This window comes from Haemaphysalis longicornis, unplaced genomic scaffold (genome assembly GCF_048455015.1).
Source record: "Haemaphysalis longicornis isolate Haplotype H1 unplaced genomic scaffold, Haemaphysalis longicornis Haplotype H1 scaffold_6, whole genome shotgun sequence".
In the NCBI taxonomy this organism is placed as follows: domain Eukaryota; kingdom Metazoa; phylum Arthropoda; class Arachnida; order Ixodida; family Ixodidae; genus Haemaphysalis; species Haemaphysalis longicornis.
The window spans coordinates 156,487,106-156,507,369 of NW_027526407.1; the positions used below are offsets into that span (position 1 = coordinate 156,487,106).

Sequence of the window (20,264 nt, forward strand, 5' to 3'; positions counted from 1 at the left end):
AAATTACGTGTTCGAAATGACGCAAAAGAGCTCCAGCATACGAAATTAAAGCAACCGCAAAAATAACAGAACTCCCGCTGGCGCAGATTCACTGCGAAGGCGGGGAATTTTAAATGCGGCAGTCAGCGGATAACGGCGCTGCAGCCCATTACGGCGAATCACTGCTCTGCACTTCCGAAAGCTTTTCCATGAGTGAAACGGCTTTAAAGGAGCCATGAAGAGCAAATACAACTTCATTTAATTTGAAAGAACTAGGATTCAGTATCTCACTCAGCTGCATTACAGCCACAAAAAATGTTTTTTTAACGAAAAAAAAGCAAGAACTATTAAAATTCAAATTTTGTGCCACAGTGACGTGTATGAGCAAGAATGACGTCACACGGGCCAACAATAAAACATAATTTTCAGTGCGTTAACTGCACGTTAGCATTCTAGTGATGCGGTCAAATGGAACTAGAGGCCCCATTACAGACGTCCAGTCATGATGTCTCGTCGCGACAGGTCAGTTAGGCGGCCGCCAATAGCACAAACAAGGTTCCGTGAAGTCATAGAAAAGTTGCGGGAAATTGGCTAGAGGGTCGCGACTGCTTCACACGTTTTCTTTAATATTTCCATTATTTGTTCGAAGATTTCGATGATATTGGTGTCATTGTTATCGGAACTAAGCAGTCTTTCTAATACACCCAACTTGTATTTTGTCTTCATGGCTCCTTTAACTTTATTTCCTTTGGTAGCCCGATTGCAAAACTCAGTCTAGACCCACATTTCGTGAAGAAATCCACGTCTCCTAGGAAGAAGTTGTCCTAGAGCCACTAGATAAGCTAGTAACTCTAGATTGTCCCCGGAAAATGACCACAGCACGCCGTCATGAGAAAAACGCTGGAGCAGCAAGCGGTAAACCTGCTTCCGACCCCGCACAAAGCTAGCCTTATATAGCAGCTTCACTCCCCTACATGCCATCTACGCTTTACTCGCCGCCGTCATTTCTGCCGCACAACTTTTCCTCGGGGTGATGGTGGTAAACATTATTGGGACTGGTGAGTTGAATGACGGGCCGTTGTTCTTCACCAAGGGTTCTTAGCATCCTGCTAGGGCTAACAGGTCACTGCATTGCATGACAACACCTGCTAGTCAGGGCCAAGAATAAGAACTATGACAAGGCAATGTACCATTTGTTACTGTCGGGGAGAATAGAGAGAGGGGGAGGGAGAGAGAGAGAGAAGATGAAGAATGACCTGTATTAAGGAAGATGCCCTGGTGTGGGTTAGGGGGAAAAGAAAAGGGGAAGACCGGTATTACAAATAATGATCACATGACGTTTTAATCGTTTAGAGTTTATGTTCCGGTTAGCTGCACGCACGGTTTGAGTGTTCGCATAGGCACAAAAAAGTTGATTCTCTCTCTACCTTCCACATACCAACGACCAGAGAGAGAGAGAGATAGTCAACTTTTACTGAGCCAAATCAACGCACCGCATGAACCGGACGGAGTGTCCCCGTCTTCTCGGGTCCCATAAGCGTCTGGCAGCTCTTGGCCCCTGGCTGACAGGAAACGAGGCTCTTGATGATATGATGCGCAGCTGTTCCTCTTGATGATCCCCATCCTACTCGAGATGACACGCCACTAGATGATATGATAGGGACGTGTTAGAGAATGGTTTAGCTGACGGGAAAATGGAGCGGAGCTTTTCGTGGGAGACAGATTAGTTGAAAACATTAGGGGTGTGCGAATATCAATTTTTTAATTTCGAAGCGAATTCGAATAATAAAAACAACGTTCGAATCGAATCGAATATTTTTCGAATATTTTTCGAATACGAATACTTATTGTTTTTTGTAAAATTAATGTTTTCACCATCTAGAGACACAAAAACTGCAACTTTATTGCACAACAAATCACACAAAGTAAAATTAGGAATTACACAATACCATTGCACTCAACAGGTTAAGGTCTGCACTCAAATGTTAACATGGAGAAAGGTTAACTGCTTGTCATGTTCGGGGAGCAGTGACAACCTCCTGCTCGTCACCACTTTACCAGATGCCCGAGCCCGTGCACATTGCCGCGCGCTGATACAGTAAAATCTCTATGATACTAATCTCGCGGGACCGCGAAAAATATTCGTATCATCCGAAATTCGTATGAACCAACACAGACCAAAAAATTTAGCGCTGAAAAAAGTTTTCGTTTATTTCTTTTCCTACTTTCGCGTGAAGAAATTCGCGATTTTTTCTGCTTTTTTTAACCCTCGTGTCGCAAAGCAGTCCTTTCTGGAGCACGTAAAGCTTCGCGCACGTCTCCTCACTGCCCAAGCTCGCTACACGCCGCAACAGCCAAGCGTGAACCGCATGGTGCGTTTTTGCACGCGGTTCGCTCGCCTCGGCTCTGCGAGCGCTGTATTTTCACGCCCACATCGACGATTTCGCGCCCGCGGTAGCGCCTACCTCTGTCAGAAAATGACGCACGACGCGCGCGGCAGAATGGAGGAGCCTGACTACTTGCGATGAGATCGAGACAGCCGGCTTGGCTCCGCCGGAGATGGTTAGGCTTAGCACCCCGGCAAATATTTTATGGGCGCTTTCACTAGCGACGCGGATGATGTTTTATAGTACCGTTTTCGCATGCATTATCAGCTCCTTTACCGCACAAGCAACTTCGTATGTGCCTCGAGCCGCATTTTAAAGAGCGGTTAGAAGCGGTCGCTCGAGCGCCCGCGCCACTTCGCGGCTGGAGCCGACGCCATGTTGACGCCGCCGGCCGCGCCGCGCGCAGCGTGGGGGTGGTTTCGCCGGTTTCGCGGCGGTGTCAGCGCGTTGGGCGTGCGCAGAGCGTTTTCGCGAGCAGAAAACAACAGCCCGGCCGTTTCTGGAGAAAGAGTGACAAACAGGGGAGCGAGAGCCGTCACTTGCTCGTTCGGCAGTCGGGTGCCTCGCCGGCTCGTTCGTATCTTCCGCCGGGCCGCGCAGGTCCGTTCGTAACAGCCGAAATTTTTCCCATTGCAAACGATGCAATTTCGCCGGGACTTTTCGGAAATTCGTATCATCCCGAAATTCGCACCCCCAGAATCGTATCATCGAGAGTCCACTGTAAATAAACACCAATGCAGACACGCTCTGAATTTTTTTTTTAGTTTTGGGTGGTTCGAATATTTCGAACAATAAAAGTGTCGTTCGAATCGAATCGAATACCAAAAAATTCGAATCGAATATTCGAAGTTTCGAATATTCGCACACCCCTAGAAAACATGCCTTTTAAAGATATCAAGTGAGGAGAAACAGGCATTTCATGGCACTGACGTCCTTGCCCGATCCACATTCAGGAGAGGCTTGCGGTTGTTGTGACTGCTTGTACAGGGATACGCCATCGAGCCCAACAAACAACCAATTTTTGTAGACTGCATGTACTCCAGTTCATATGAAATCCAGCGTTTTGTATACTGTGGTAACCTCAAGGAATTTCTAAAAAAATAGGCTGAAATAATTTTAATTTCGCACAAAATTTCTGAGGTGGTGTTACAAATGTTAAACCTGTGGTGTTAGACGTAACACTACCATACGTTTCCAAACAATGACGTTGCTTTCAACGCGGGATTCAAAAGCTTGCACATTATTGCTCTTTTAACCGGGACCGAGTTTTTAAATACCCTTTTAATCTCGCGTGCAATCAAAAGTATGTTTGAGCGCAGCTCACTGTCATGGTTGCCAGCATTCCTTTTGTCGGGCACAAATGGCGGGTTGATTTAAAAATTGCGATTTCAAAATTTCTAGGGCGATATAAGCAAAGTCATTTCGCGTTAAAGCGTTTCAGGTGATGCCCTTTCACTTGCGGTAGAGAAAATATACTCGACAAAAATCGGTTGTCCGTCCGTTTGAAAACTGCACTGAAAGGGAATCCCGAATTTTTTTCTGGATCCTTCCGTCAGCGCGTTCGTCTTGTCGCTGCTAGGCTTCGCTGTCTTCGAGAGGGCCCACTTCATGCCGCTGTAAATGAAGAGCCCGATGAAGTGTTTCCTTCTGTGCAGTACATCTCCCGAGAAACGCCTCGCATCGCTGACCCGCGATACGTGCTTATAGCCGGCAAACAAGCTCGAATGGTGTTTGAACCCTCGATGCCCTTTCTACATCGGGCATGGCAAGAAGCAGGGCGACGTGCAGGCTTGTCTGCGTGGATATGCTTTTCGCGCGTGAAATTCCTGTCATCTGCAATGATTTAAGCTGACAGTGCGCCGTATATACTTGTGAACATCCACGTTTTAGTTGTCGCCACTCTTGCAGTGTGCAGTCGGCCAAATCTTTAACTAGCGTGCGCCAGCTGCCAATTTTCAGTCTTATGACGCTCTTAGGAAGGAACAGCCTAGCAGACAACGGGCCTGTTGGCAACCTGGCTTGCGACCTGCTTGGCAATCGACCTGTTTGCAACATGGCTTCCGTCAAACGCCGCTGACGCACGAAACGTCCCCACTCGCGAACGCTAGTTAAAGATTTGGCCGACATGAAGCCGTTTGGGATGGCGAAAGCACCACGTTCAAGCGTACGAGCGGCACCAGATCGGGAAGAAAGAAAAAAATCAGATGTAAACCGCATTCTGCGAAAGAACACTTGAATTCTCTGAAAGGCGCCTCGCCGTCTGACTCACTGGCCAATTTTCGTTACGAAGTCTCCGCAGTGCACATCGGAAGCGCGCGCTTGTTCGAGCGAGTATATCACGAGCTCAACCGTCTTTTTGAGTCAGCCAAAAGGGATCGCGCAGTTTTGAAGTGTATGACCAGCTGCCCTGCCGTCAGAGGCGTCCACCAGAGTGCAGCAGGCGACCTTCAGGGGAACTGCCACTGTTCCTCCCAGCAAGCAGCACTCGGGTGAGGGCCTTCGGGAAGGAGGGAGGGAGGGCAGAAGAAGCAGCAAAAGCGGCTAATTCGGTCAGGCGCTGCTCTGGCGGCGGCGGCTGTAGCGCCACACGCGGAAGTTGAAGGTGGCCACGAAGAGCGTCCAGGCGAGGCAGGGCAGCATCAGCTTGGCGGCCCGCTGGCTGATGGGGAAGTAGAGGCGCGCCAGCAGCGCCATCACGCCGCACAGGAGCCCCATGTCCACCAGGGCCTGCAGCAGGGAGAGAGTGCGGACACGCAGTGGCTAAAGAAGAGTGGTATACTAACGATGACATACGGAAAGAACAATGGCGAATCCAAGAAAGAGGCAAGGCAGATAAAAAACGAATAAATGGAGAGCTAGAACGTCGCTAGAGATGTACAGGGCTGAGAAATTGGATGTTAGAAAGGAAAATTTCCACGATAATTCCAAGGGCAGCGCTTTTCTTTTTGAGGCTAGAACAGGTTGCTTGCAAACTAAGAGCTTTCTGGGGAAGAATACACAAAATGATGGGGTATGCGTGGTGTACGGAAAGAAACGAAGTATGCGGCACATAGTGTTAGAATGCGAGGGTATCCCTCCAAATCTACCACAGGGAAATATTCGGCTTCGAGAAGCCTCAGGATTTGAGGGTAGCGCAGAGGGAGTTTGCTAAGCTTTGCTAAGTTTTCTTTGGGGTTGCGATGTTCTTGCTTTAGGCTACGCTAAATGCTGAGGGGTGAGACCAAGTGTAGCCGGGTTGTAGCCAAGTTTAGCCAAATGTAGCCGGATGAGGCCAACTGTAGCCAAATGTGTCCCGTACACTGACCGCGGATCCAAAGGGAAACAAGCCAGGTCGACTCCCAGCTCCCTTGTTTCTACAGCCTTGCACCACTAGTGGAAGCGGCGCCAATATTTTTGCGTTTTCTTATCCCAAAAGGACTATATTACATTTTAAATGATGCAATAAGATGTACGCATACGCATGCGACCCTTGTGCTCACTCGAACATGCTCGAAAGCCGGCTTTAGTCTGTGGCTTTATTCTGTGGCTTGGAGCAGCAACGGCCTTGCTTGGCAGATGTGTTTGAGTGGTTTTCTTACCAGAGTCCTTCAATGCTTTTGAAGGATTCTGCTTTTACCTCTCTTCGTCCCGTCGTTCGCGCTGTTTTTCTTAGTCTAACAATGTACCAACTGGCCCGTCAGCATACCCTATCCGGCTTCGCTGTTATTACACCCTATCTGTACCCGTTACAGGCGGCGCACTTCTTTCGATGTCTGGCTTTTTCGGTGTTTTCGTAATTATGTGGACCTCGGCCGACACTTGTTTTCACTTCTCCGTCATCTTCAACCATAATCTCCGCAATCGGGACACCCTTAGCTTCCTCTTAAAATGTGGTATTTCCGATCAAAAGCCTATAGTTTACTGAGACTAGAACGAAGTTATGAGTTGTCGGGACAGCGATAGGTTCAAATGTCGCCAGCGCGCATAGGAACGCCTGGCTTGATGTATACAGCTTGAGTGTTGAAAGATGGACCAGTTTGCTACACTTGTACGTGTATTTGGAGCCAAGTATCGAGCTGCAGGAGGCAAATTACTCCGACGAACCCTCAAATTGCTGGATACGCAAGAGAAAGAAGGGACAAGTAATTGATCTAGAGAACAGAGACAGCGTGGAGACGCAGACTGGCTCCGGACACGAGCATAGAACGGTCCTTTCTTCACACAAACAATCTGTTCCCCATCCCGTTATCCTTTCTCTCCACGCAACTCCTGCGGACATAACTGCACAAACCGAAACGACGGAGCCAGGTTTTTTTACAACCGCAAGGGTCACGGGTAAAGCCCTCATTGGTTCGGCAAGACTCACCCACATTCCAGGTCCGTAAAAACTAAAAAAAGGCCATATAGCGGCTAGCAGTAACCACTATACCAGCTACCAGAAAGCACCAGCTACCAGCTACTACCAATAGTTTTTTTTAAAGTGCGAATGCACTTTATAAGCGACCCCAAACCATCCACCGCCGCCGGCGTCGGCGGCGGCGGCGGCGGCGTCCGCAGTCCTCCTCTCTATATATAAAAAAAAACAGCATCCTGCACCAGGTTTCGATCCGAGGACTTTGCGGCCGCAGCGCGACGCTTTACCGACTAAGCCACGGACGCGACGCTGATATCAGTGTTAGTAACGCGCTTTATATCTTTAACGCATTCAAACTACGTCGTCAGCGCCGTGCGTTGGCGACTCAGCGGCGTTATAGCGGCTTGATAACTGCGTGGTGTAGACGTGATACTACAAACCCGATGGAAGATATGGAAGAGAAGGCGGCGACGCGGTGAGCTGCGGGGGCCGAGCGCAAGCGCCGCAAGCGGGCCGACAACCGTGCATTCGCACTTTCACATTCTCCCCCTCGGGGAAATGCGGGGGAATTTTTGTATTTTTCTGACACTTGCACAGCATGTGGCCAATCCTGCTAATTTCTGTGTTATAGAGTGCACCTTGTTTTCTGTGCTGATTTTAACACGAAAGTGTTTTATTCCGGAATTCAGAAGATTTCACTTACGTCATATCCGTCACGGATGTGACGCCAGTACGATGAAGCAAGCGGCCTGTAACGGGTGCACTCCTGCACTACGCGTCTTCTTGCGGGGAAGCAACGTTTAGAACTAAAGAGCACGTTATACTTCGGGTTGTTCGTTTTCGGGTTTTATATTTTAACACGAAAGTGTTTTATGCCGGGATTCACCAAGCTGCACTGACGTCATATGCGTTATTGAAATGACGCCAGTGCACCTTTGCCGAAGCGACCCGCCAGCAGAACGTCGCTCGCCAAGCACACCCACAAGACAGCCGCCGACCAGCAAATCATGCACAGCTTCAGATTTCGCTGCATATTCACTTTCGTGTTTCACCGATTCCTGACAGAGGAATCAACCAGTTTTTTTTTTCAACTACACCTCGCTGCAATACCTCATATAATATTCTACTGGACGAATCTCTGTCCGACCAAAGCCATTCCACGGATCTAAACGCGTCTGGGTGCAGTTATTGCTAGGTTAGTAGCCATGGTTAAAGGAGTTCGTGGCGTGCTCTCAGGAAGAGTCCCGCACAGCCCAGGCCGTAGACGAGGCAAGCCACAAGCATGCTCTATCGCTGGGCGCGGATCTGTGTCCCACATCTCGGGGACGCGTAGCCAGCTTGATGCACTTCGTGGTCGCCAGGCTAGCAAAACATTTGTTGGAAGCGCCACTCGCTGGGAAAGTACGTGCTCAGACCCAACATGGGAACACAGAAATACCTCTGGTTGCTTCTGCGGCTCCTGAACGGAAATGCATGAAGGGAACCGCTAGAACACATTCGGCAAGTCGACACGAAGAAAGCGTTTGACAAGATCAAGCAGAAACACATTCTCTCCAATCTGACCAGGATTTATCCCGGTCACTGAACTCCCAAATTCGTGAGAGCCTGATCAATTCAACTACGGAGCAGCGGGCTGTCCTGCTACTATCTCGATCTCGGAGTCCCTCAAGGTTCCATTTTGGACTCCCGCTCTTTAACGTTGCCGTTGCCGTTGCTGCTACGCCGTCAGCGGACGGATGGCGTCACAAACCAGAAGCGACACGCATGGCGTCGTGATAAGCACCCGCTCAACACCAGCGCGCGCCCGGAAGGTGTTGGCGTAAAGGAACGTAATTCCCTTGCAAAGCAGAGCGATAAAAGAACGCGGGGCTCTGCACAATGCGACGCCTTGCTTTCGGCAAACAGCAGTGCACCTACCACGGCGTACTTCTGGCGGGAGTAGAAGAACGGCGGCCACGCCCAGTTGTGGCACAGCCCCACCGCGAAGACGGCCACGCACGGCCTGGCAGGTCCCTCGAGGCCTCGGCCCTCGCGGAACACCAGGAAGGCCGCGTAGCCCATGGCGCTGTTGAACAGCGCCCACAACGCCACCTGGCCGCCGCTGCCCGGGTAGACACGCGCTGCCGGACACCGCTGCGGAAAAAAAGGACAAGCGACTCAACTGCAGTCGGGAAACGGACATGAATGAACGAGTCGGCACAGTGGAAGAGGAAGACTTAAACACATAACTATGAAGAACAATAATGCGTGGCAATGTACGGACAGTGGTGTGCCAGATATAGCCCGGCGTAGTAGAAGTTGCAATACGCTGATCGTGCGACCCAGGAACAAACGTCACCGCGAAAATACAAATTTTGGTGTTTTGGTGCAAAGACGCCACCCTGGACTACGACGATTCCACCGCGGCCGAGATAGAACACGTGTCCTTCACTCTTAATAAAAAAGGTCGTAAAAAGGTAGTAACGGCCTTATTTACTAGCTACGAACCTTACTACCCCGTGGTTTTGTACGTAGGCTCTGCATGCCACTAACAACTGCATGGTTAGTAAATTAACTGAGTGTAGGAAGTAGTATGCACTAGATTAAGGTCGTGTTTATGACTAGGTTGTGTATGGCCAGTTAGTAAAGGCATGTAGCTCAGAAGAGTGCTATCCCTGGGACTTTAGTAGTGGGGGTAGTGGTGCTTACTGCCTGCTACGGTTAGTAATTCTGACAAGTGCTACATTTACAACCGCCAGTTACTAAGTACCTAGTGTATAGTGGGACAAGTAACTTGTCAGTATTCCATTAGTGAATGCACCGACCTTTTTTTTAAGTGTTGATCTCAGCAGCGCCTTGAGTCGGCGCACTGAGCCACCGCGGTGGTACCACTGAGCTTCACTTCGGCTTAGTGGTGCCAACGGGGAGAGTGAAACTCCAAAGCAACGCCCGCATTCTCAGTACCGACAAAACTGAAGTAGCATTGCCGAATAACAACTAAATTTCGCACACCATGCACCTTGGACTAGCCCGCCGCAGCCCCATAAATCAGTTAAAACGGACAGATTCGTGTTTGGGAACAGGCGCAATTATCCAATATAGCGCTTCCCGCCGATGCTTAAATACGAGGCGCACAGGACATAACTGCTACAAGAATGTCAAGCCGCAGAGATTCTGCTTGTTTTCATCGGTGCTCCTGTGTTAAGATTCCAAAAAGGCGATGGTCATCGGCCGCGCGAAAGAAAATGTGCAAAAGTGGCAGCCGATAACGATACTCCCTAATGCGGAACTTGAGCATAGGTGTCTAATGTTTCGACTGTGCAAAATATGTTGAGGCAAAGAATTTCAGATAGACATATATACGGTTACAGACTACTTTTATTATTCACACATTACTCCTTGAATGAACACTCCTTTCCCAGTTCTTGACTGCCATAAATAAAGCCTTGTGGCCGAAGAAATGGACGGATATATGTCAGACTTGCTTCACCACCACGGGGTCTATGTGTGCACGTATTTCGCGAGGTGGTGACAGCCTTTGGAGGCGTTACGAGGGAGACGAACGGGATGTTCTCGCACACACCTGTGAATCGTGATACCAACCTTTAAGTCCTCCACTACTAACATCGGTGTAGATCGACGGGCGGTTAATTAAAGGTGCAGGAAGGGCGCTATGTCTTTGGCGAGCGCAGTTTTACATTGGCGAAGGCACCCCCGTACCGAGCTTTGTCGTCTCCGTCATGAAGTGGTAGCGTGGTGAACGAGCGGCGAGCAGGAGAGCTGCCTTAGTGCTGACGGCGAAGAGCCGGAGCAAAGCTTAACTGGTTTAGTGTTTGGCAAGTGATACATCAACAGCTCCCATGCGGGATTACAGCATGACACTGGCAGAGCAACGCTCTTTCCGGAAGTCCGGAGTGTTCTGACACAGGTAGCCGAAAGGGGGGAATTAAAACACAGAAGCGCCAACAGTTCATAGCTTTCCAGCGTTCTGCGAACGTCCCGAACAAAGTAAAAAAAATTCACGCATCTCCACGAAGTGAATCATGACGAGTGGAGGAAGCACTGACGTCATACCGTAAATCACCCGTGGCATTGCCCACTCGCGCATGTAACTGAATGACAACGCGTGTGTGCACCTGGCACCCAGGGTTCATTAGGACGCTGTCGTAGATGAGAATTCCTCGAGCGCTGTTTGATTCAAGCCGCTCCATTGGATTGCACACTCAAAGCTTCCAGAAAACCAGCGTGCTGTTGGGAATGACCTTCCCAGCGCTGTCTGCAGGGTTGTGACTCGCATCCAGCTCGTCACCGATGTTGGGAATCAGTCATCCCGACGCTGTCTTCGCTGTAGGGACTGCGCCCTCTCACCGCCGCCTCCATGCTTGCGACTGGCCATCCGAGCGCAGTCACCGGTGTAGCGACGTTGCCTTGCTCTGTCCGCTATCGACGCGGCGCAGAGCAGAGCGATGAAGTCCTCGAGCCGACGAAGTGTTGAAGTAACATTTAGATACAGTATGTACGAGGGAAAGCAAACGTTACATGGCTCGCACAAAGGCGACAGCACCCCTTCACTCGGTGCCTCCGAAAAGTACAGCCGAAGAGAAGCCGCCGAGGAAAGCCCACTATGAGAGCCTCCGGGCTTGTTTCATACCCCGGGAAGTTCGTTGTGGCCCCGAGAAGTTCGAATAGCTCCAATCAGGGCTCTCGCAGCCTGAAGTTTGAATTCCGACGAATGGTAGCGAAGCGGTGAGTCAGCTGCGCCGCCAATGGAGAAAGGGAAGGCGACGCCCACGCCGTCTCCGTGACCTCGCCTCCAGGCGTAGCGACATGCCCTTATTTGGTCGTTCTCAGATGCGGGATTCGGCCGCGCCGCCGCGACGAAAGGGAGAGGCGCCTTGGCGGTTTGATCCGGTGTGGACGAGGCGTGACTCGGCATCGCTGTCGGCGCGTTGCCTCGTGCAACGCATTTGGGCCAGGCGCTCTGGCACAACAGTGCTGCGCGCGTATATGCTCAATTCTGAAGTCTGCCACCTTGGTCTAGGACCCGAACATTAAAATTCTCATGACAAATTTGAGAGAATTCAAAATCCGGCTGGGCGCTTCGTTACTAACTCGTATACTTGTGATGTTATCGTTACAAGTTTGATACGCTGTGTCTCATGGAACTCTCTAAAACTCCAGTGTTGCTTCTTAAAATAGATTGTATCAGAGGAGGTAGCAAAGAACCAACGTCACTACCTTCGCCCTCCACGTATACATCCAAACGAAGGGATAATAGCGACAAAATTGGTGAATTGTCATGGCGCATATCCACATTCCAAATATTGTGGATATGCGCCATGACAATTCACCAATTCTATTGAAGGCAGAAATTCCAGCCACGGTAATGTTATTTCCGTTCCGTATTAAATTTTCTCCGCTGCGTTTTGGTAGCATTTGCATGAGAAGGGCTACATGACTTGTAGCTGTTTCCGTTGAGTTTGCGGCAGTAACCTGAAACTCTCGCTGCTGGTCGTGTATTCTGGTGTTCACGCCAAACATTGTAGCTTTATTCTTTGTTTTCGAGTCGTGTTGTAGAATACTTGTGTTTATTGATGTGTAATAGGAGCCAACGTGAATGCTGTAGGGCTAATGTTGGCATTTTATTCACAAAATAACAATAAATAAATAAACAAATAAATAAATAAATAAACGTTACATTTTAGTGCTCGTTCCGACCAAAAGTATCGTTTTTAAAACACGAAAATATTTTGTTCCCGGATACACAAATATTTCGCTGACGTCATATCCGTCACGGAATTGACGCCAGCACAACGAAGAAAGCGGCCTGTAAAGGGTGCACCCCTGCACACAGTGTCTTCTTGCGGAGAAGCATCCTTTAGCACTAAGACCACGTACTTACGGCTATTCGTTTTCGGGTTTTATATTTTAACACGAAAGTGTTTTACACTGCGATACCCGAAGATTTCACTGACGTCATATCCGCCCCGGAAATTACGCCAGTACACCTTTGCCGAAGCGACCTGCCGGCGAGAAGACACTCGCCGAGCACACGCCCACCCGCAAATAATGCTCAGCTGCTGATTTCGCTGCACATTTCACTTTCGGGTTTTACTGATACCTATGACAGAGGAATCAGCCACAGTTTTTTGTTGTTGTTTTTCGGTTCCGGTTTTCGTTTAGTTCCAACAACCTGGTTGAGGTATCTGCGAGGCGCATAACTGATGCTTAAGCGCACGACCGGGCGGATTCGGACAGTGTACAAAATTAAGGCAAGTGGTTTACCGCCATTCGATATATTGTTTAAGCAAATCGTCGTGCTCCTGGTGTACCAATTACCGAACTCCCAATGTTAAACCTATACCTCTGCGGCACATACCTCGCTAAATGGCGCCAAGGGTCCGTGTTCATTACGGAATGGCTGCAAGGCCGTATTATGTACCTGCTATCTTCAACGAATTGCCTGACGAATTGTTGTCTTCAACTATGCGGAAACCCTTGCGTGTTGCTATTCTAGCATAAATTTGAATTCTGTGGAAGTATGTATGTGTGTGCGGTGACAGTTTGTTATTTCTTTGTTCTATAATTTGCTTATTGGGGATGAGAAAAATGCCACCCATGTAGCTAGAATCCATGTTGATTTATTATAATTTTGTTTGTCTGTTTCTTTTCGTCTTTTCTGTTTGTCTGTTTTTCTATGCTTTCCTTTTTTTTCCTCCCTTTTATTTTTTCTTCCTCTCTTTTTGTTGGTTTGCTTGTATTTTTTTTACCTCTCTATTCAGTTATCGCTGCCAATTAGTGCTTTTTACAGAAGTGAAGGCCAATTCTGCCGGGCGACGCCGCGCAAGCCCACCTGTAGGCTTTGGAAGGCCCATTTTACCTCTGTATGTACTCATGAATCATTTTGATTTGGTTTGAAAAACAAAAAACACGTTCGGCTGACTCTCATAACTACCACCTACACCCCCTTATGCCCACCTGTACCAGGCGGTGATTATCTAGTTTCGCCTGTTACCGACGTGCTGATCCTGCGCAACGTCGCATTTTCCCATGCTGTCGTGACGGGGGTTGAGAACCAAATCAATATGCCGTTTCTAAACTGTGGTTTCTCCGGCCAACTCCTTCCTCGTGGATTGCCACCATAGCCGCACTTCTGCCCTTGGGAGAATGCGAGCTTTCCACTGTGAATACTGGCACCTCCTAGGACGCCACAGACGAAAAGCAGGACCCATCGCCGACTGCTGCTGATGACACTAATCACAGCGTTTGACCTTTTGCGATCAGTAGCTACACTACCGTTTTGAGTCATATCAGAGCATTTTCCACTTCAACGACCATCCCTGGTTCAGACATCGACGGTCACTCACATCAACACGGGCGATGCGAGCCCTATTCGCCCGTCCCATGCTAATGAAGCCGAGAAGCAAGAACGTCATCGAGCCATCCTTTAGCCGATGGGCATCACCTGTAGTCTGGGATCATGGCGCTTCTGTGTTGATTGCCCATTAAAAAAAACGGTTTCCGGCTTCCACGTATTTATGACTCCCTGAATTGCCTCCACGGCGCGTCCTATTTTTCATCCAGCCATCTTAGTTCTGGATACTGGCCAATCGCTACTGCATACTGGATGCTGGCAAATAGATTCGACCTTCCCCGAAAATGTGTCCTTAGTTTCGAGTGTGCCGACCAGTGCAAATAAAAGCGACAATAAAGCCACTGTGGCCGCCGTTACTAATTAAGCGACAGGGCCTTTGCATATCTGCTGTTCATCTAGTTCACAGCGCAGGATGGCGTTGATTTCTGTGTGTGAACTTTACTTACCTTGACCACTTCAAACATTTTATGAATGTGAGAACTGATCAACGCATTTCCAAATGACTGGAGACCGGTCCCTTCCAAAGGGGTTAGTGTTCTCCGTCCCGTTTCAACGCAAAAAAAATTTCGCAGCCGATCGATAAAAGATATCTATATTCCGCTATATCTCCTGTCTCGTCCACTAAATATCTAGGTCTTCTTATTTCTCATGACCTTAAATGGACATCCCACATAAATCGCATTACCAGTGACGCGAATCGCGCGCTGGGCTTCCTCCGACGGAACATAAACCTGGCTCCGTCCACAGTTAAATTATTGGATTACGAAACGCTTGTTCGCCCTAAGCTGGAATTCGCGTGTGCAGTCTGGGACTTACCGCAAGGTAACTCATGTACCATATCTTGAATCCGTCTAGAACCGTGCGGCCAGATTCATCTTTTCCGATTATTCATACCACACAAGCGTAACACATCTTAAACGTAAAGCTAAATTGCAAAGTCTCAAAACACGACGTACAGCAGCACGATTTTGCCTCTTCCACAAATTCTACAACTCGTTATCATGCGAAAGCCTCTGTATGAATGAATGAATAAATTTATTATAGAAGGGATGGCACTCTGGCCTGTTGGGGGAAATAGGGGAAGGGGTTCAGGGTCGATAAAGCTTAAGTTCTGTTGACGAGGTAAGCTTCCTTCACGAAGGCCCACAGTCCAAGTAGCACGTCGTTGGCGTTATTCCTTGGATAAAGCCAATCCTGCAGTATAAAAACTGCTCACCACCCATCGAATCGCCTCAACCACTCAAAAGCAGTATACTCACCTCACGCACGCACGACCGCCTATCTAAATTCATTTCCTGTTTTGACAATCATCGAATAGAACATCCTTCCCGAAAGTGTCGTCATCCAAACAAACCCGACTCAGTTCAAAGCTGCCGTAGAAAAATTTTTGCACTGATTATTTTTGTGTCGTGTATGCGATTATCTTTAGTGGTGTGATCTACTTCGTTGGTTGGCATTGTATGCTTTTTTATCAACAGAGCGTGCTTGATACCCTCTGTATTCGTGATGCGCTTGTTCGGTTGTATTTTTTTTCTGTTTGTTGTCCGGTTGTTGTGTAATTTTCGTGCTTCAACACCCCTCATGTAAAACCCCACCCATTGGGGTCTTTGAGGTATCTGTAAATAAATATGCGTGAGTGCTGGTGCGTAAGTAATAATGCTTTAATACGTTCTTTACTTTTCGATGAATAGACAAGTCCGAGCGACAAAGGAAAACTTACAATCAACGCCAGCTTTCATGGCTCGAGTTTGTAGGTGTACGGATAGTTTGGTTACAACAAAACAAGCTGCGATTAAATGCCACAAAGACAATCATATAATTTTCCGCCCAATCAATAAGCCCTTAAACGAAAATATAAATCTCAAATACGAAGGTCATGTTATTTCACGGGTACATGAATAAATATTCCTTGGTGTTTGGTTCCAAGAACAGTTAAACTCGTCACTACACGTAAATCATTTAGTTACGGCTCTGACACGAACAGATGGATGCCTTTGCAAAATATCACACTCAATCCCGCAATAGTTAAAAAGAAACATGTATTCTCTATTCTATTCAAAACTAACGTACGGAATCTTTGTGTGGGGAACAACCTCACAAAATAATTACAATAAGCTTGTTGTCTTGGAAAAAAAGATATTACGGTGCTTCAAAAATTTTCAATGGAAATTCCAAGATCTGCCAACTTCACCTTTGTTTTCAAAACACTCAATAGTTAGAGATGACCAGCTGCATTACTTTAGACTTGTCCAGATGGTACACAAAAACAAGTTATACGTAGATGGCGACGAAGAAACACGTCACTACTGTGTACGGCGACCAATAAGACGTACACCTAAAACTAGGACTAACTACGGCAAACAATCGGCCACCTATCAAGTACCAATAGTCTTGAACATCCTAGCGGATAATTTCAAATTTAACACTAGTGCAACCGTATTTAAGACTGAAACCAAGGCGATGTTTAGAGAAAAGAAAGTGAGATATGACAATCACTACCCTAGCAAAAATTCCAATAGAAATTTGTATTGGTCCAATAGAAATAATGTATTGGTCCTATAGGTCAGGCTATTGGTTCTATTTGAGTATCTATAGGACCAATACAAAATCTATTGGTCCGATAGAGTGACATGTATTGGTCCAATAGACCAATTCGTATTGGTTCTATTGGTCCCAATGGGACCAATAGCTATTGGGACCAAAAGCTATTGGGATAGTGGGACCAATAGCTATTGGTTGTATCAGCCTAATAGACCAATAGGGGATATCTATTGGTCAAATACATTGTTCGGTGCTATTGGTTTACAGCCACTAATAAAAAGTAGACCTGTTAGCTTTTTTTAGGCGGTGTGCTGCTAAGCCCAAGGACGGTGGTGCTATCCCGGCCGCAGCGGTTGTTTTCCAGATCGAGAAGAAAAGTAAAACCGCCCGTGCGTCGATCTCGCGCTGCGGCGCTCGATCGGTACACACCACCGGTGGTCAAAATTAATCTGCAGCCCTGCAAGCAATGTTTTTGCCCGAAGACATTCGATTCACGTAGATGCAAGCAGTTTGCATTTAGCACGCCTCAAAAATAATGTCCCTGTAGCGCTCAAAAATTTCCTGGTAGCAACGAGTTGCAGCCGCCGGCGCAAGGTGGTTGCCCGCAATGCTTGCGACAAGCAAAAAACACCGCGCGTGTGATTCTGTGCCTACAGTAGTTATAGATTTTTTTCGCGAGCGTCAGCGCTCGCCTTCATAACCGCCTCAAATTTTTCTAAACTCGCTGTGCCGCGGAGCGGCCATATTTGTTTTGGGTGCCGATTCAACGGCCGATTCTTAGGATAGGTGTCGTACTTCATATATGTTTGCAGAAAGTAAAGCCTACAAAATCAAAATTAACACCAAAATAATTAACCCCAAATTATAAAATGGCACCATAATTTTAGGGTGAAATACATTCATTAAAACTGCTCAATAATGCTTCTCTGAAAATATGAACCTGGCGGATGTTTCGTATGCAAGAAAAAGCAAAATGGCTTCTTCCATGTGCGGCGCTTCGGCACGATCCTCGGCGTGGGCGTTCATCTCAGCGGCCAGCCACCGTGTGTTGTGAATTTTAGTGCCACACATTTTATTTGTTAGTTTTAATGTTACGAGGACATCATCTGTGGAGCACTGGAATATAAAGACACCTTCTACGTCGCTCGTATTCAAGGATTATTGTCTTCACGCACGGCGAGGTGACGACGTGCACGCATTACGCAGCTCGGATTTTTGCATTTGAAGGTATGTACACATTTCTTTTCACCGTGAAGCTGTAGAAGCTTTTAATTTCCTGATAAAATTTTTATTAAAAATAGCAGAGCAGGTCGACAAGCGGCGCTTTCATTTTTGGAAAAGCCACTATCGATGCAACCACGTGTGAACTGAGTACAAATGCATGTAGGACTTTGTGCTCCGATTAACGACTGAAGTGAAGTGCCGCGGGTAATGTTTCATCCAGATGGAATCGAAACGGAATGTCTAGCTTTAGAGAAGCGTTCCGACCACATCGGCGTACTGACGCACCGTAGTTCGTTGGGGTCGAGCGGCGTGCTGCCGTAGAGTGGTATGTTTCGCCTGGACAAAATGTTACACACTTATAAAAATGTGCAGTTATTGCGGAAGTTTCTAATTATTGCCATACTGTTTTTGCAGGTCTAGCAGCTGACTCGAGGAATATATGCACCGGAAATTCGACAGCCTGTTGGGCAATAAAGCTGCAGTCAACCAGCACTTATGGCTTTGTGGTATTTGAAGGGTAACGGGACCACGTTGTGTTTAGAAACTTGCTGAAGCAAGTGTAGCATGGCCAAATGAATGCAGTGAACTAAAGGCCTTGGCATGCATTTGGCATTGGTGCTCCAGTGGGCCCATGATACCAATACACCTATAGGTACCTATAGGTACCTATACTAGACCAATACACCAATAGGTACCAATACACCTATAGACCTATAGGACTAGACCAATACACCAATAGCTATTGGTGTCAATAACCCAATAGGCTATTGGTTTTGTCTATTGGTAATTTTTGCTAGGGATAGCCTTGTCTCATTCTAAGGAATTTAAACTGTATTGTGTGTATACGTGATTTTTTCTATAGACATAACAGACAATTAGTCAAGAAATGTGTCGTGTTCTATTGCATCTGCTAGTAACAGGTATTGCAGAAAAAAAGTTTTATGTATAGTGTATAACTTGTGATTCTCATTATTGGAAATGCACGATTTTTTTTATGTTTTCTTAATTTATTTGTTGTCTCGGAATTGGTGGAAGTTATTGTTAAGCACGCATATTTGATTGAAGCGTGTCCTCTGTTGTGAACTCCAGAGGGTCAGGAGCCCTCGTCAGGCACTCAATGCCTTTAGCTCCTGCCCCGTCAGCAGGCATTGTAACACCGTCTGCTGAAAAATAGAGTATTCTTCTTCAAATGAGTGAAGCGCATGTTTTTATCAACCTAAGATAATTAGCTGCTTAGTGACCGCTTCAATGCTGTTAAGTGCGCTTTTAAGGGATATATATATATACCGGGTGTTCAAAATTAAGTTTTGTGTTTTTCTTAAAATCAGGCACTGGGCGGCACGCGAACACCAACTGTGGAAATTAATTGTGGCCAGCGGGACACAGAGTGAGATTATTACCGCTGCCAGCAGCCCAATTAACTAAACTTGGATAATTAACTTTTTGTTGACTGCAGTAAGTGGGTATGTTTGTATTGAAAAGTTAGAGGCGGTCGTGTTTCCACACAGCATTAGTTGGAAGAATTCTTCCAGCGTGTCTGTGCCCCGAGATATGCGTAGTTCTTTCCTTTTTTGAATGCTGGAAATGACCAAGAGTGTAGAGCGGGCGGGCCACTTCAGTTCGGACATTTTAAGAGGTAGTTGTCGCTTTCGCAACGTCTGGCAAATGCAGCGGCAGGCTTGATCAGTGCCACAACCTACTTCTGACACGTGAAACTCCGCCTCGTAGTGAGGACGACACGAACACGACCGGGAACAAAAGCTGCTTCATCGCCTCCAGCAGGCTAGAATGATGTGCCTGGCTTTAATTTGTCTCACCACCCTTCTTTCGTGTGTATTCTAAAAAGGCCGTGCACTGGTTGCAACACGGATAGGCGGGCTAGTTGGTTTGACATCTTAACGGTAACTTTTGCTCACTCGATACGGGGACACAGAAGACTGCGCTTGTCTTCGTGTTATCTTTTTCTGTGTCTCCGTATCAAGTGCGCAAAAGTTACCACTGGTTGCATTCGCTAAAGGAATTCGACTTCTCGTTCAGCAGCTTCAGCGACTTCACAGTGAGCAGGATGTCGTTTACTCAGTGTGGATGGCGGCCAAGAGGGGTGCCTACCTGCGCCAGCTCGTCGTGCTTGGTCTTGATGATGTAGAGTCCCGCCAGGCCCCCCACGTTGGGCAGGAGCACCCAGCTGACAGCCTGGGAGTTGTCCATCGTCGCTGGTCCCGTCTGCGACCACAACAGGGCGTGGCTGTACCTGGCCCCTACACGCTCCCTTATGGGTGCACCTGTCGCCTGACCATCTCGCCAGCTGCAGATCATACTGCATAATTTGAGGCGCTAAACAACGGGGACCAAAAGAAACACGTAGATACAGACAAGGCGCCGCTTCGAAGTAAACTTTATTAGTGAAAAACGCTAGGGTAAATACACTGTTCTGACGTCATGAAAA

General features: G+C 47.6%; 1 protein-coding gene across 1 annotated transcript; it reads right to left on the reverse strand.

The window, feature by feature from the left end:
* Positions 1–3,334: 3,334 nt before the first annotated feature.
* Positions 3,335–20,038, reverse strand: LOC144142013 (translocator protein-like). Its single transcript, XM_077673442.1, has 3 exons — positions 19,928–20,038; positions 8,617–8,832; positions 3,335–5,093 (listed from the first exon to the last, which is right to left on the reverse strand). The coding sequence occupies exons 1-3, from the start codon at positions 20,024–20,026 to the stop codon at positions 4,917–4,919; spliced, it is 492 nt and encodes a 163-aa protein (XP_077529568.1). The 5' UTR covers positions 20,027–20,038; the 3' UTR covers positions 3,335–4,916.
* Between the last annotated feature and the right edge of the window lie 226 nt (positions 20,039–20,264).

Bases quoted from the DNA above. Each gene is read 5' to 3' on its own strand.
- LOC144142013 (XM_077673442.1), bottom strand. From the start codon at position 20,026: ATGGACAACTCCCAGGCTGTCAGCTGGGTGCTCCTGCCCAACGTGGGG. The intron at 8,833-19,927 runs GTAGGCACCCCT...TTTTTTCCGCAG, and splicing joins AGCACGACGAGCTGGCGCAG to CGGTGTCCGGCAGCGCGTGT. The intron at 5,094-8,616 runs GTAGGTGCACTG...TCCCTGCTGCAG, and splicing joins CCCGCCAGAAGTACGCCGTG to GCCCTGGTGGACATGGGGCT.